Source organism: Lemur catta, chromosome 17, assembly GCF_020740605.2.
Source record: "Lemur catta isolate mLemCat1 chromosome 17, mLemCat1.pri, whole genome shotgun sequence".
Taxonomy (NCBI): Eukaryota; Metazoa; Chordata; class Mammalia; order Primates; family Lemuridae; genus Lemur; species Lemur catta.
In genome coordinates this window covers 29,319,983-29,337,389 of record NC_059144.1, presented here as the reverse complement: position 1 = coordinate 29,337,389, position 17,407 = coordinate 29,319,983, and the positions used below count along the sequence as shown (strand labels likewise).

General features: G+C 51.9%; 1 protein-coding gene across 1 annotated transcript; it reads left to right on the top strand.

The window, feature by feature from the left end:
- The first annotated feature begins 10,170 nt into the window (after positions 1–10,170).
- On the top strand, positions 10,171–16,120 carry LOC123622257 (fibrous sheath CABYR-binding protein-like). Its single transcript, XM_045528436.1, has 6 exons — positions 10,171–10,272; positions 11,106–11,351; positions 11,437–11,512; positions 11,650–11,708; positions 13,989–15,588; positions 15,675–16,120. Exons 1-6 carry the CDS (start codon positions 10,171–10,173, stop codon positions 15,887–15,889), a joined length of 2,298 nt encoding a protein of 765 aa, XP_045384392.1. The 3' UTR covers positions 15,890–16,120.
- The last annotated feature ends 1,287 nt before the right edge of the window (positions 16,121–17,407 follow it).

The window sequence follows — 17,407 nt, the reverse complement described above, 5'->3', positions numbered from 1 at the left end:
GCTGCGCGCGCACCCAGCAAGAGCCAGCCCCGCCCCCCGGAGTGGGCGGGGCCAGCAACTGCGCACCTGCACCGCCCACATTGTGACGCCACTGCGTCTCCCGGGCCCCCGGGCGCCTGGCCACGCCCCTTTCCTTTCATCTTTCTCATTGACCAATGGGCTGGGAGCATTTGGGCCCCGCCCACATGTGTGTTTCCCTGGTATTGCTCTGGTGCCACCTGTTCTGGCTCAGTGGCACTTCTGCTGCGGTAGCGAGTGGAAGCGACTTGCGGTGCTTAGTGGAAGCGATTTCACAGTGGTTCTCGGGATCTTGTTGATCTCTTGTTGCGTTCCTATAGATCCCGTATTTAACCTCCCCCCCGCCTCACTCCCCACCTCCCCACCCCCCCACCCCACCCGCCTCACCCCCCATCCCCCATCCCCCACCCCCCACCCCCCACCCCCCCGCCGCCAGGATGCCGGCAGAGAGCCGACAGCAAAAATTGGCCAGGGCCGTGAAAAAGGTAAAACGCCCCTGTCGCGGCTCCCGACCCAGCCCGAGGCTCCCTGCCGTGGCAGGACTAGGGCCACAGTCTGTGCCACTCCTGAGACACGCAGGGCTACCCCACAGCGCCCCTTGACTCCCCTCCTCAAAGTCTTCTCAGACAGCCCCGCCCCTTCAGCAGCCCAGCCCCCGCCCTCGCCGGTTGCCCCAGGGTGACTTTGGGCTGGGGACTCCTGGGGCTCCCAGCTCTGGACTCAGCCCTTGCCTCCTGCTGCCCCCAACCCCTCCTCCCTGGGCCCTGTGGGCTCCAGTCTCCAAGGACCTGGGTCCCGGCCCTGCGCTCCCCTCCCCCACCGCGGAGCAGAGACTGGGGCTTAGGGAGAAGTGGAATGTTGTTAAGTCACAATCCCCCTGGGGACTGTCATTACTGCGGAGTGCCTGGCCTTTGACCTTAGGACCCAGTACCCCTCTAAGTGTTTTCACTTGCTTTCTGGTTTCTCTGTAGCACAAATTTCCAACTGGAAGGGGACTAAGGACTACAGAATTTAGGACTCAGAGGTTTCCGGCTCCCTTACTCCCTTAACTTAGACGTTGGCAGTACGAAAAGCCTACACTTCACCAACAAGCTGAAAACGTTGACAGTATCTATGGGTGGCAATGGGAGAGTCGGTCTGGTTTGGTTTTCTCCCAGGTTTCCACTGTCCAGAGAGACTTTACAATTTTTTCCTGAGTTCTCTACCTCACGTTCACTCAGTGCTCTCTGGCATGAGATCTAGTTACCTTCTGTAGAACAGATCCTGGGAAACTGAACTTCACAGCTTTGATCTTCCCCAAATCCCCTTCTCAACCTGGGGTTCTCTGAGTGCCAGGGGATTAACATGGAGTAGCTTTCTGAAGCATCAGTTTTGCCTGATTTTCTTGAGAGAGAAAAAACACTAATGTACTTAGGGATGGTGTTTGCATAGATTTGTAAAATTAAAATAGTCTTCTCTCTGAAATGCTGCTTGGCTTGTCCCTAGATTCACAAGGGGTGTGCCTTCACCATCCTCTGTATTAGGATACATTGCAAAGTTGGGGACGTCCTGGTGTGCAGCCTAACACCTGTGTAAGAAAGGGCCTCGCTGTCTGATTCCAAACCACACAATGTACAGTTCCTGCCTACTGAATGCTTGCTTTCTACCTCTGCCTTTGGTTTTGCCCCCTGGCTGCTGCAGACTCCTGGCAAAACCCCGGAGGTTGGAGTCAGAAGACTGAATTTAAATTCCATTATTTCCTTTTTTTAAAAGCCGTGGTATCAGTCCATTTCAGTCATCAAGTGATCATTACAACACCTTGTACAGTTGTGGGTGGCATTAAATCAGATGGTGTACACAATGAGAGTCTTTTGTAACAACTGTAAAGTAAAAAATAAATAAATAGCTGTAAAGTAGAATGTGACTATATGGCTCACAGTCCTCACAAGTATCACTGCTTTTCCTTCCCACAGTTGGCGGAGTATCAACTGAAGCACAACCTCCCATCATCTTATATAAAGAACAAAAAGAAAAAAGTTACACATGGTAGTAGCTCTGAAACAACTGCTACTGATAATGGTGGCTGCCCGCCCGAGGATGTGAGTTTTGGCTGGCGAGGCCCCCGGGGACAGGGGCTTAAGGGAAGGAAGTAAAGAGTACTGGTTAAGATTGTGGAAAAAGTGTCCGGTACTGGGTGAGAATCCTGTGTTTGAATCCTCCCTCTCCCTCTGCTAGGGGTATTATTTAGGGCAAACTGTTCAGGCTCTTTGGGTTTCTCTTTTCACACCTGTAAAACAGGGGGAATGTTTTATTTACACTTACAGAAGTTTAAATGAGGGTTTTTTGTTGTTTTTATATTAATTCCTAGTTTAGGGCCTGGTGTAGAGTAGACATTCAATAAATGGTAGTTGCTATTTGATTTTCCTCATCCCCAGCCTCAAGGGGAAGCGAGGCCAGTGAGAAGGCCACTTGCCCTCTCGCTCTCCCTGTCTCTGCAGCAGGGTGTGGTGCAGAGAGCCCCAGGCACTAGGATTAGGAGAAGATCTGAATTTTGAGACCATTTTTGCCACCACCTTGCTGGGTAACTTCAGAAAAATCACTTCCTCCCCTGGGCCTCAGTTTCCTCCTCTATCAGTTGATGTTGTTAGATTCCATCAGTGTCTTTCAAACTTGCTTTTTAGCTGTAGCCCCCTTTGTTCAAGTGAAACCTCACAGGGAAGGCTGGTTTTAAAATGGAGGTGAGGGTCTGGAGCCCTGCCAGATTTCCTCCACATCCTGGGCCTGAAGAAAGGGCCCCAGGAGTGTAGTAAGTGCTGTGTCACTCGGAGACTTTTCCATCTATTTGTTTCTGCCTCTGGCAGAGCAGCAGGTAGCCCTTTGGAAGGATGGTACAGGCCACGGTATTGATCTCCTCCCTCCTTCAGCGTTTCGTTTCCCTGAGCCCACCTCTTCTTCCCTGCCTGACTTTCTTGCCTGTCTCTAAGCCACTTCCTTCTCCCCTGCCCTTGTTTTCCCGTTTTCGGCATCTCCTATGGATTCAGGACATTCTGAAGGTGCTGGTGTCCAACCTTAATCGTTCCAATGGGGTAGCACTCCCCCCATTGGACAAGTGGAAGGTGAGGCAACGCCAAGACCCCTCTCCGGCTTGCTCTCTCCCGGCTGTGCATGCCCCTGAGGCTTCCCTGACTGGGGGGACACTTTGCTTCTGGCTTACTCTATGTTGCTGCCATTAGTCCCTTGGCCTGTCTGTCTGCTTCTTCCCCTGCCTCACTGATTGGTTTTTTTCACTTCCCCCGTATCATTTATCATCTTGTAAAGGTGAGACATACCTTGAAGGTTCAAGGTAATTTGGGAATCACTTTTGGAGCAGATGTGTGGGATTTGGGCTTTTAAATGGTACTATCAGACTAGGAGAGATTTTTAAAAAACCCAGCAAACCTTTAGGTCTGGCCCTCTGGGCATCTCCCCCCAAACCGGTAGACCACATAGAAGTTTGTGATTTTTTGAGTTGATTCATTTTGGTTTGAGAGTAGGGAACATACAGTGTCAAGGAAGAGTTTGCATCATAGTTGTGAGAACTGAAGTTAGTTTTTCAGAGGAACTAACTGTAAAGGATATGAGGTTAAGCAAACAGATGAGTGACCAGGACATTCTGCCCCTAATTGCTTTTAAAAATCCAATGGACACTTAGCCATATGCACTGGGCTCTTGGTAGCAAAGGCACTTTGCTAAGCAGTGGAGAAAATAGAAGAGGAGGTAGGATTGCACGCTGAGGGAGGCCAAGCCCTCGGGAAGAGTAAGGGGGAACGTAGGAACGTTCCACATTCTCAGCTGCGGGAAGGTTGGTTCCAAATGGACTTGAGGGTGGAGGAGGTGACATCTGAGGCCAGTTTGAAGGTTAAAGGTAAGATTCATCCGTATGGAGAGTGGGGGAGGCAGCGGGAGCAGTGAGGTCATGGCCAGCATTATGAGCTCATAGAACATCTCTCAGGGACGCAGGGAGCTGGGTAGGGGCAGGGCATCGGGGCACACAGGGCTAGGAGATGACCTCAGAGTGTGATGTTGGCACTTCCTCCACACCTGACTTGCCTTGGGGCCTCTGCCAAGCCAGAGGAGCAGGGCTTGCTTGCAAGAGAGCCAGACCCTGTGGAAGGTGGGCACGGGGAGACACTGGGACAGGCCACCGGTAGAGAGTTCTTCAGCCATCACAGCCGTCTCCCACAGTCAGTCAGCTCTGCCCAGGTGCTGTGACTCACCTTGTTGGCTCAGAGGAGACACTGAGTGGCATGGAGAGGGAAGCACAGGCCTGGAGGAGTCCTGGGACCGTGTATGTGGCTTTTGCTCTGCCAGTGGTCTCAGCGGTTAAGGGATCTGGGGCCTTAGTTTCCTCATGAGAAAATTATTAGTGTGTTGTGATGCTCTAAAATTCTGTGCCCAGCCCAGGTCCCTCTTCTCTGGAAATAAAGGCCCATATCCCTGTCTTTCCTTCTTACTGTGTTTAAATTATATCCATAACTATTGCTCAAGTAACTTTTGTATTGCAGGAGTGCAGACCTGTGGTTGCAGTTTCCTCGGTAGAGCTGACAACATTTCCAGAAACAGGGAATAGTGGAGAGAGCAAAACATTTCTAATGGGATGGGACATTTTGAGCAGAGTAGACATTTTTTTTAAAACTCCATTCTTAGTTGCAAGACTTCAAATTGTGAAATAACTTGGTTGCTCACAAAAGAATCCTGGTATATGTATTGGAAAGTCCTCAGAAAAATCCTTTTTTCCCACCTCTGAGTGTTCCTGTGTCTAATCCTAGAGGTCAGTGGGAACCCAAGATGCCAAGAGGGACCCAGAGCCTGCCAGGGTCCCCTGAAGTCTCATGCCTGGCCCGCTGCTCAGTCCCTGCTCTTACCTGTTAGATTCAGCTGTGGACATTGTCAAGGCAAGGCCAGGTTCCAGGGCCATGGTCACAGTCTAGTCTACTTGCAGAGATGCAGAGACAACTTGGCTCATTCTTGGGTCCCCCGGCCTCTGCAGCACTTGCTCTAAGGAGGGAAGCAGCCTTGGGTTTTCAGAAGCCAAGGCCGAAGGGTTGGGAGAGCAGGCAGCCCTTTCCCTGGAGAGAGGTGCAGCCACTTCCTCCCCAGACCTGGCTCCCCTGACCAGGCCTTGGCTGTCCCGCAGTCTTCTCTTGTCAGGCTGCTCTTCCATTCTCTGCCCGTCTGGCCTGTTGGACACGAGATCTCTAGAGCCAGGGGGCTGCGGCTGAGAGTTAGGCCCGAGCCTGGAGACAGGGTGGATGAGGCTGCAGTCAAGCAGGTGGGGCCAGCTGGGGGCGGGGGTGGGCTTTTCCATGGCTCAAGTCCTAAGTGTGAGGATTATCCCCTAACTGCTGTTCCCAGGAAAGAGGCCTCATGACCTCCAGGTTGCCGCGAGTCGTGGGGCAAACATCTGGGCACTGGTTTCTCAGGTGCTCTCTTGGTTGGGTAGGTGTTTGTGGAGCTAAGAGGCGCGGTGGGGGTAGTGGCCATGAGACTATGGTTTATTCTCTTTTTACCTCCAGGGGGCAGGGACAGGCTTCTAGTTGGGCAACTTTTTTTCCTAAAAAGGCCTGAATCAGAAGTACAGCCCATGGTTGGGGCAAGGTAAGGGGAAGGGAGGCCAGGGAGAGAAAGAGAGAGAGAGAGAGAGAGAGAGAGAGAGAGAGAGACAGCTCCATTGACCACAACAACCACTCACCACACTTCTCTGCACAGTAGGCGCCCAGGTTAGGGTCATGCTGTGGCAGCAAGCGGCTTTCTGGAAGAACGGTGCCTTTCTTCCTCCTGACTTTGGCACACCTTCCTCTCACCTGCTGTGGCTGCTGCGGGTCAGAGCCTGGTGCTGTCTTTTGCTGAGCTCCAGGGACAACAAGGTCCTCGTGTGTCAAGGAAGGAGGTCGTGCAGCCCCTGCTTTGCGCTTTGGCTGCCGGAAACACTGCCAAGTGGTCCGAGGCCTGGGCAGGCTGTGTCCACACCCCCGAGGGGCTGCCAGCGTGTGTCACTGTCACTCTGACTGCAGCAACACCTGTCCTGCCTGCTCTGCACCCTTGTGCCCGTGGCACCAAGGGGCCTTCTCTCCTGCATGGCTCCCTGACCCCTTCCCTGTTCTGTGACAGGCACCCAAAGACTGCGCTTCCCCTGCACCACAATCTGCTGATGACACCGAGTCACCTGGCGGTGTCCCTTCCCGAGATGACACCGTGTCACTTGGTGGTCATTCCACTGATGACAGCCTGTCAACTGACAGTGCCCCTTCCTCTGATGACACCCTGTCACCTGGCCGTGTCTCTTCCCCTGATGCTAGTCTCGCTAGCACGGAATTACTTGAAGTCTGTGCCTCTTCTCCCTTTGCCCACTGCCTTCCTGTGTGCTTGTCCCACTCTCCTTCCCCAAGGACTAGACCGGCCCTGGCTTCTCATCTTGTTTCTCAGGGAACTTGGTTCTAGAGCCAAGTGCCCTTCTTAGGGACTGGGATGGGGCAAGCTAAGACCAGGCTTTGTCTGGAGGTTTGGGGAGATGAAGATGGTCGGAATGAGCTTGGCTTATCCCACCCCTGGCTGAGTCTTATGGAAATTGAATGACCACGTCATAATGCTTCTTCCTCAACAGGACCATGATGCCGACGATGCGTCTCATCTTGTGGACAAAACCGAGTGAGTGTCTCCTGTCGGGGCGGCAGTCCCCAGGCGAGGGAGTCAGGGCAGGCTCCTGCCCATGAGCCTCTTTCCCATTGAACCACCTGCATCCCTGACCCCTGTCTCCCTCCCTAGGACTTTCTCATCAACTGAGAGGCTGCAACAACATTCTCAGAGTATTAAACATCTTGTGTCTGAGGTACCCAGAAATTAGGGCCCAGAAGGGAGACGAGGGGGAAGGAAATATGATAGGAGGGAATGGAGGCAGGGGTTCGTGAGAGAGAGATGATCGTGGGACCAGTGAGACTGGCTGGGGAACGCTGAGCAAGTCGCCTCTTCTCTGGGCCTTCCCCCTTGGAGCTGTGCAGGACAAGGAGTTGGACCACAGGGCCAGTCACGTGTCTATCCTGCTGTGGGAGCACAGGCTGAGAGCTGCTCAGGAGGGCGGGACGGTGGGGAGATAAGAATGCTGAGAAGTTGGCACAGAGGGGTGACGGGAGGAGGGGTCCGAGTTAGGCAGAACAGAAAATTTTGCCAGTTGATGGGGAAGAAGGGAAGTCAGAGGGCTTAGCCATGAGGGGACAGAGCGTCTCTGAGTGAACCCTCATCTCTTTTAGTCTCCATGCTACATCAAAGGAGCGGGCCCTTCGTCGTCTATTAACAGGAAGGAAATGGAAGTAAGTGGGCCTGACCTGTGGCCCAGTGACCCTGCAGGCCAGCCACTGACCTCCTCGCCAGTGGGGGCTGGGTGCCCTTCTGCCAGCTGAGACAACCCACAGACCCCCAACCCTAATGATTGCTCTCTCTGCCTCTCCCCCAACCCTCCTCCAACTCCTCCTCTCTGCATGTGCCTCAGCACCGCTACCACGAGCTAAGGGTAGCCCTGGACTCCAGCTGTGTAACCACCAAACAACTGAAGAGCAAAGTAGAGCAATTGGTAAGAGTCCAGTGGGGTTCCCGGATGCTACGCTGCCCATCCTGAGCTCTAGTTTCCCCTTGGGGCTCTGAAGAAAGAGGCCAGGGGGCCCTGGTGCCAAGGGAGAGTGGGTGCTGGGGCAGCCTAGGCTTCAGCTGGAGGGACCCCAAGCATAAAGCATGCCGCATGGCTCTTTCTGTCACTGCCCTCTTTGCCTACTCTTCTTCTCCAGACAGCCCTGCTCTTCCTCACCACACTTGCCCTGGGCTGGTTGCCTCTTGTGGAAGCGGGAGCTTGGCAGGTTGTCATCAGCCCTGTGTTCCCGCCCTGGCTGTCCCTGATTTGCTCTGTCTTTGATTTTGGACAAGCGACCTCTCCTCTCTGTGCTTGAGTTTCCTGAGGAGGTAGAGTTAGAGGGTATGGAAGGTCTCTTGTCTTGTAGCATCAGATTTCAAGGCCAACTAGAATGTAAACGACAGGGCAAAAGGATTTCGTGTGTCCTTTGCATTCCTATATCCCTGTTCTTAAGAGCAGTACCTGGCCTGTGGTGTGCGCTCAGTAAATATTTGTTGAGTGAGTGCACCCTCCTAAATCACAAGCTGGCAGAAGGGAAGTCTTTTTTTTTCTCAAAGTCCATTTCCATAGTTTTGTGTTATTGTCCTTTAAAGAGAATCCAGATTCAGGCTTTCAGTTTTATAGTTGTGAGCAAAAACCAGCAAAGACACAGATTCTCTATCCTTGGGAGCTTGAGGGGAGTTTTGTCAGTTCATGTCCCCACAGGGTCGAGAACTTTGCCTTTAAAATCCATTCCCGGCCCCTGCCCACCCCTTCTTGGTCTGGGGAATAGAGTCGAGGGGACCACCTCAGTCACCTTCCTTTGACTCTCTCTACAGCAACAGCAGAATCAACAACTCATCGAGCAGCTGGAAAAAGTAATGTGATCTCTTTGCTTATAACATGGCTGATGGGTTTGGGGAGGGACCCAGATGTAGAGGCCCCAGGCTTGCCTTGCCCACTCCCGGCCTGGAGAAGGCTCAGTTCTGGGGCCCCGCCCCCATTCCCCACAGGGCTCCTGAGAATCTAGTCTCATGGGTGGGTCTGCCCTGGGGCATTGGTGGCATTCTGGGGGCACATCCTTTGCTATTCCATCTCTGCCTCCCCCAAGTGAGAGATCTTTCTTCCTTCTTTCTATAGGAAAGAGAAGAATATCGAAATGCGACGAAGGAACAGGAAGCCCTACGGCAGCAACTCCAAGTGAGTGGATGGGATGGTATCCCCTCATGTCCTCTAGAGAACATTTCTTTCCCTCTCTTTCAGCACTTGTCTGGCTTTTCTCCCAAAGGTTCACATTAAGACCCTAGAGTCTGAGAAGGCTGATCTCTATTCGGCACTGGTCCACACACAAGAGGCGATGAGGCAGAAAGAAGGTGGGAATGTGTGCAGCCTTCAGCCCTCAGCCCTCAGCCCTCAGCCCGGCGCCTTGGCAGGCCTTCAGGGGAGGCCTGTGGGCTCCATCTGGACTCTCTCATTCCAGGCAACTTGGAGGATGTTGCCAGCTGCCTGCGCTCTTCCCAGGAGTGTATAGGAGATCTGGAGCGGACTCTGTCTGCCGTCTTCATGAAATGGAAACAGGTGAACAAGGTGAGCCCAGGCACCTGCTTGGCCACTGGCTGGCAGGCCAGCTTCCCAGATGGGGGAGTAAGCCTGAAGGTCCCTTCTGCAGGGTGGAGTGTCCCCCTGCCCAGAATGCAGCACGGGCCATGTCTTGCTGCTTTTGTTGTGTGGTTGTCAGAAGCAGCCTGGGGTGTGCAGCAGTGCCCACCTGTAGTCCCAGCTCCTGGAAGGCCGAGGTGGGGGCATCGCTTGAGGCCTGGAGTTTGAGGGCAGCCTGGGCAACATAGCAAGTCCTCATCTTTAAAAAAATAAATAAATAAAGGGGAAAAATTAAAAAAGAAATAAAAAGCAGTTGCTCGGGGATGAGTTGGCTGCCATGCCTGAGTTGGGGGAGTGCTGTGGGCGTGAGCACTGAATGCAGAGCCCAGAGAGCCAGTGCCCACCCTGCCCTTGACTGGCAGTGGCCTTGGCCGCTGTGCTAGGAGAGGGTATATGGTATGTGGGCTATGAAGACACAGGAGAATATCTTTAGTTTTTATCGTTTGTATAGAGAGAGGGGATGCGCACGTGTGTGTGTGTGTGTGTGTGTGTGTGTGTGCGCGCGTGTACTACATATAATACATCTAAAATGTTCTATGCAGAACAACCGTGCCACCATCAGTCGTGCCATCTCCCAGAATTGTGAACTCAAGAACCAGCTGGCCGAGCTGCAAGACGGCTTTATCAAACTCGTGCGTGGCCCCACTTGGCTAGCCTGCCCTCCTCATTTGCCCTCTGGGACTCTGTTTCCCCACCTGTAAAATTGGGCAGGGTAGACCTTAAGTGAAATGGTACCAGAGCCCCAGTCCAATATATGGTGGCGGGGGGATGGGTTTTCAACCTGTCACCACCCGTCCCTGTGCCGTGGGAGGTGGACATCAAGTCCTGAGGTCTCCAGCTGCAGATTACTTCTCTCTGTCCAGAGCAATGACAACATGAACATCATGAGTGAACTCCTGTCAGAGCAGCACATGAATGCGGAGCTGGCTAAGAAGCTGGGCCAGCTACAGGAGAAGCTGCAAGAGATGAACGAAATGGTAACCGCCGCTCCATCTGAGAAGCAGGGGAGGTGCCGGGCCAGGACAAAGGCAGTGCCAGCCTCTGGGGGACAGGGGACCCCAGAAGCCTACAGAGCAGTCCTGTGACTACTGCTTCCTGCCCTCTGACTTTGAGAGGCGGGTAGCCCTGGGCTTCTCCCAGGTCTGGACATAATCGTCTCAGCTAGAGGCACTGGGCACCCCTAACCCTAGGGGGAGATGGTCTGATGGGCGGCTCTTTGGATTCAGACTGGATTCCAGTCTCCGCTCTGCTGGCAGATATTCAAATACTTTCCATCTAGCTGGGCATGGTGGCTCCCCCCTGTAATCCCAGCATTTTGGGAGGCCGAGGCAGGAGGATCGTTTGAGCCCAGGAGTTTGGGGTTGCCGTGAGCTATGATGATACCACTGCACTCTACCCAGGGTGACAGAGTGAGGCTCTGTCTCAAAAACAAAAATAAAAAAAAACAAAACTAAGTAAACAAAAGAAAAAGAAGTTAGCATTTTTCTCAGAGAGGTGTTGAGGATTAAATGAGATAATGCACGTAAAGTGTCAGGCATTTAGTGTGCACTTAACAGGTGTTTGCTGGTTGGCTCCCTTTGCTTTTCCTCCCATCAGTGGCCTAAAGTTTAAATGGTGGGAAGAAGATTATGGGATGTGAGGCTGGGTGAGGAGTCGTCGGGGCTCTGTGCAAGGGAGACAGGCCTAGAGCCAGGGGCCAGGGGCCTGCACAGGTGGCAGAGTCCCACCCTGCCCGCCCCACTACCCCGTTGATGGCTCAGAGTCTGGACCCAGGCCACCACCTGGCCTCACATCCAGGGTCTTCCCGCAGGTGGAGCTGAAGAGTGAGGAGGTGAAGAGGCTGCAGCAGGAGCGGGCCGGGTACCTGCTCTATGTGCAGCACTATGCGGCGGCCTACCAGCTGCACGCGGCCGCCTACCAGCTGCTGATTTCACAAAAGGAGACTCTGCACAGGGAGCTCCTGCAGCAGACCCAGGCCGTGGATCAGCTGCAGCAGGAGAAAGTTCAGGGCGCAATGGTGGCCGAGAGGGCCCGCCAGGAATTGCAGGAGGCCCAGGTGAGGGAGTTGCTGAGGGCTGGGCCCCTGACTGGGAGGACCTGGCAGCCTCCGTGCCTTCTCACCCTCTTTCCTGGCCCCTTAGGAGCGCCTGGAAGCCACCAGCCGACAGAACCAGCAGCTCCAGGCCCAGCTGAGCCTAATGGCCGACCCTGGGAAGGGTAAGTGAGGGGAATGCGGGACCTGGAGAACAGCTGGTGATTGTGGGGGGAGCGGCTGGCCCAGGTCACACAGTGAGGGAGGCGGTTCATTCTGCCTCCTTGTTGCGTTGTCTGAGGACTCCTCTGGCTTCCCCCAGGAGATGGATTGGACAAGGAGGGAGCAAAGGAGGAGGAGAGACTTGATGAGGAGGAGAGAGTGGAGGACACACCTGGCAAGGAGAAGAAACCTGAGGAGGACAAGATACCTGATGAGGAGGACACACCTGACAACAAGATTCCTGACAAGGGGGACACACCTGACAACAAGATTCCTGACAAGGAGGACACACCTGACAACCAGATTCCTGACAAGGAGGACACACCTGACAATAAGATTCCCGACAAGGGGGACACACCTGACAACAAGATTCCTGACAAGGAGGACACGCCTGACAAGATTCCTGACAAGGAGGACACACCTGACAACAAGATTCCTGACAAGGAGGACACGCCTGACAAGATTCCTGACAAGGAGGACACACCTGACAACAAGATTCCTGACAAGGGGGACACACCTGACAACAAGATTCCTGACAAGGGGGACACACCTGACAACAAGATTCCCGACAAGGGGGACACACCTGACAACAAGATTCCTGACAAGGAGGACACGCCTGACAAGATTCCTGACAAGGAGGACACACCTGACAACAAGATTCCTGACAAGGAGGACACACCTGACAACAAGATTCCTGACAAGGGGGACACACCTGACAACAAGATTCCTGACAAGGAGGACACACCTGACAACAAGATTCCTGACAAGGGGGACACACCTGACAACAAGATTCCTGACAAGGGGGACACACCTGACAACAAGATTCCTGACAAGGGGGACACACCTGACAACAAGATTCCTGACAAGGGGGACACACCTGACAACAAGATTCCTGACAAGGAGGACACACCTGACAACAAGATTCCTGACAAGGGGGACACACCTGACAACAAGATTCCCGACAAGGGGGACACACCTGACAACAAGATTCCCGACAAGGGGGACACACCTGACAACAAGATTCCCGACAAGGGGGACACACCTGACAATAAGATTCCCGACAAGGGGGACACACCTGACAATAAGATTCCTGACAAGGAGGACACGCCTGACAACAAGATTCCTGACAAGGGGGACACCCCTGACAACAAGATTCCTGACAAGGAGGACACACCTGAAAACAAGATTCCTGACAAGGAGGACACACCTGACAAGATTCCCGACAAGGAGGACACACCTGACAACAAGATTCCCGACAAGGGGGACACACCTGACAACAAGATTCCTGACAAGGAGGACACGCCTGACAACAAGATTCCTGACAAGGAGGACACACCTGACAACAAGATTCCTGACAAGGAGGACATGCCTGACAACAAGATTCCTGACAACGAGGACACACCTGACAAGATTCCTGACAAGGAGGACACACCTGACAATAAGATTCCCGACAAGGGGGACACACCTGACAACAAGATTCCTGACAAGGAGGACACGCCTGACAACAAGATTCCTGACAAGGGGGACACCCCTGACAACAAGATTCCTGACAAGGAGGACACACCTGACAAGATTCCTGACAAGGAGGACACGCCTGACAAGATTCCTGACAAGGAGGACACACCTGAAAACAAGATTCCTGACAAGGAGGACACACCTGACAAGATTCCTGACAAGGAGGACACACCTGACAACAAGATTCCCGACAAGGGGGACACACCTGACAACAAGATTCCTGACAAGGAGGACACGCCTGACAACAAGATTCCTGACAAGGAGGACACACCTGACAACAAGATTCCTGACAAGGAGGACATGCCTGACAACAAGATTCCTGACAACGAGGACACACCTGACAAGATTCCTGACAAGGAGGACACACCTGACAAGATTCCTGACAAGGAGGACACACCTGAAAATAAGATTCCTGACAAGGAGGACACACCTGACAAGATTTCTGACAAGGAGGACACACCTGACAAGATTCCTGACAAGGAGGACACACCTGACAAGATTCCTGACAAGGAGGACACACCTGACAATAAGATTTCTGACAAGGAGGACACGCCTGACAACAAGATTCCTGACAAGGAGGACACACCTGACAACAAGATTCCTGACAAGGAGGACACACCTGATAATAAGATTCCTGACAAGGAGGACACACCTGACAACAAGATTCCTGGCAAGGAGGACACACCTGACAAGATTCCTGACGAGGACACACCTGACAATAAGATTCCTGACAAGGAGGACACACTTGACAAGATTCCTGACAAAGAGGACACACCTGACATGATTCCTGACAAGGGGGACACACCTGACAACAAGATTCCTGACAAAGAGGACACACCTGACAATAAGATTCCTGACAAGGAGGACACACCTGACAACAAGATTCCTGACAAGGAGGACACACCTGACAAGATTCCTGACAAGGAGGACACACCTGACAATAAGATTTCTGACAAGGAGGACACACCTGACAAGATTCCTGACAAGGAGGACACACCTGACAAGATTCCTGACAAGGAGGACACACCTGACAACAAGATTACTGACAAGGAGAACACACCTGACAAGATTCCTGACAAAGAGGACACACCTGACAAGATTCCTGACAAGGAGGACACACCTGACAATAAGATTCCTGACAAGGGGGACACACATGACAACAAGATTCCTGACAAGGAGGACACACCTGACAACAAGATTCCTGACAAGGAGGACACACCTGACAAGATTCCTGACAAGGAGGACACACCTAATAATAAGATTCCCGACAAGGGGGACACACCTGACAACAAGATTCCCGACAAGGAGGACACCCCTGACAATAAGATTCCTGACAAGGAGGACACACCTGACAAGATTCCTGACAAGGAGGACACACCTAATAATAAGATTCCCGACAAGGGGGACACACCTGACAACAAGATTCCCGACAAGGAGGACACACCTGACAACAAGATTCCTGACAAGGAGGACACACCTGACAAGATTCCTGACAAGGAGGACACGCCTGACAAGATTCCTGACAAGGAGGACACGCCTGACAAGATTCGTGACAAGGAGGACACACCTAATAATAAGATTCCCGACAAAGGGGACACACCTGACAACAAGATTCCCGACAAGGAGGACACACCTGACAATAAGATTCCTGACAAGGAGGACACACCTGACAACAAGATTCCCGACAAGAAGGACACACCTGATAACAAGATTCCTGACAAGGAGGACACATCTGACAATAAGATTCCTGACAAGGAGGACACAACTGACCAGATTCCTGACAAGGAAGACACACTTGACAACAAGATTCCTGAAAAGGAGGACACACCTGGCAAGATTCCTGACAAGGAGGACACACCTGACAAGATTCCTGACAAAGAGGACACACCTAACAATAAGATTCCTGACAAGGAGGACACACCTGACAAGATTCCTGACAAAGAGGACACACCTGACAAGATTCCTGACAAGGGGGACACACCTGACAACAAGATTACTGACAAGGAGGAGACACCTGACAAGATTCCTGACAAGGAGGACACACCTGACAAGATTCCTGGCAAGGAGGACACACTTGACAACAAGATTCCTGACAAGGAGGACACACCTGACAAGATTCCTGACAAAGAGGACACACCTGGCAAGATTCCTGACAAGGAGGACACACCTAACAATAAGATTCCTGTCAAGGAGGACACACCTGACAAGATTCCTGACAAGGGGGACACACCTGACAACAAGATTACTGACAAGGAGGAGACACCTGACAAGATTCCTGACAAGGAGGACACACCTGACAAGATTCCCGACAAGGAGGACACACCTGACAAGATTCCCGACAAGGAGGACACACCTGACAACAAGATTCCTGACAAGGGGGACACACCTGCCAACAACATTCCCGACAAGGAGGACAAGGACATCAAGGACCACGGCAGAGTCCTGTCGGACACCCACAGCGCTGCGGAGGAGCGCACTGCAGGGCCCTCAGCCCTCCAGGAGCTTGGAGCTCACAAGCAGGGGGGTAAGTAGGGCCCGTGGGCAGGGTGGGACAGGAGCAGGAGAGAAGGGCTGCAGGTGGCTCAGCGCCCTGCCCCTCTCTCCCCAAAGGTCCTTACAAGGTGAGCCTGGCCAGAAAGGAGTCCACACAGGAAGTGGCCAGGAGGGGGTCTGGTCCTGAGAGCCACACTGGTCAGCAGATCATGGAGCTGCTTCAGGAAATGCAGCGCCCCAACTACGACAAGACCGGCCTGGGCGTCAACCCCTGCCTGCCCTTATCCTACCGGAATAAGGGAAAGAACCAATTCAAGATCTGGATCGCCTAAAACGCTTACAGTGCCAGCAAGGCTTGGAGAAGTGGTGCTGCCCCCATCCCACCCCTGCCACTCCCAGTCAGCCTTTCTCCTTAGAGTCCCAAGACAAGACCCCTCCCACCTGGGCCAGGAGTACGTCCTAATTTTTGGATTATTTTCAAATGACCATCTTAGCAGTATTTACAATAATTTTAAATTATTTCCCTTCTTGGAAAAATAAAACCAAATTTGGGGGCTGGAAGGAGGGGAAAAAGTTGTAAAAAGCAAAAATAAAAAAGTTATTTCCCTTCATAGATGGATTAAATAATTTAGATATATCCCTTCTTAGAAGGAAACACACAAATTTTGAGCTGGAGGAGAGAGAAATATTAGAAAAAACAAAAATAGGAAAAAGAACATAAACAGAAAAAAATTATTTCCTTAGCTTGTTTGAAAAACAAAATATTTCTCTTCAGTTACATATCAAAAATTGGATTATTTCATTTCTTAGAGGCATTAAAACAACTTTGGAGACTGGAGGAGAACAAAATTAGAGAAAAATTGAAATGAAAAGCCAACATAGAGAATAAATTATTTCGGTTCTTAGCTGGCTTTAAGAATAAAACTATACTATTTTTCTCCATAGCTGGATATGAAAAATTGGATTATTTCCCTTCTTAGGTTGATATAATTTTCCATTCTTACCTGGACAAAAAAAACTTTGTGTGATATACCTTCTTAGTGGGGTTTTAGACAACTAGATTATTTCCCTTCTTATGTAGATAAAAAAATTATTATTTTCCTTTTTCGATGGGGCCAAAGGCTCATGCATTTATTTTTTTTTGAGGAGGCTGCCTCCAGGGACAACCTCACCCTCCCCTACCCCCTATTTCGTGCCCCAAAGAAGTCCCTTCCTCAGGGACACCCACCCGGTCTCTCAGAGGGCAGGGGACAGCACCCTTCAGCTGTGGTCAACTGGGGCTAACTTGGCCGGGCCGGGACACCCACCTCTATATATTGGATGTGTAATATTTTGTATATTCGGGAGTAGGGCCACCCCCTGTATCATATCAGAGTATGGAGCTGGCAAATGGGGAATAGGCCTGAATCCCAGATAATCTTTTAAAAAAACAGGGAGGAGGTTCAAATAATTATTTGGGGCTGGGAAACTTATTTATTGATATCATAATACAGAGGAAGGGTGCAGGGAGGTGGTTGTGGCACCCTGGTGACACGGCTCCTGTTTATCTTGCTTTTTCTTTTGTTTTTTTTTTTTTTGAGACAGTCTCACTCTGTTGCTCAGGCTAGAGTGCTGTGGCGTCAGACTAGTTCACAGCAACCTCAAACTCCTGGGCTCAAGCAATCCTCCTGCCTCAGCCTCCCGAGTAGCTTGGACTACATGCGCCACCATGTCTGGCTAATTTTTTCTATATATATTTTTAGTTGTCCAGATAATTTCTTTCTATTTTTAGTAGAGACAGGGTCTCGCTCTTGCTGAGGCTGGTCTCGAACTCCTGAGCTCAAACGATCCACCCGCCTCAGCCTCCCAGA

Bases quoted from the DNA above. Each gene is read 5' to 3' on its own strand.
- LOC123622257 (XM_045528436.1), top strand. From the start codon at position 10,171: ATGAACATCATGAGTGAACTCCTGTCAGAGCAGCACATGAATGCGGAG. The intron at 11,352-11,436 runs GTGAGGGAGTTG...CTGGCCCCTTAG, and splicing joins AGGAATTGCAGGAGGCCCAG to GAGCGCCTGGAAGCCACCAG. The intron at 11,513-11,649 runs GTAAGTGAGGGG...GGCTTCCCCCAG, and splicing joins AATGGCCGACCCTGGGAAGG to GAGATGGATTGGACAAGGAG.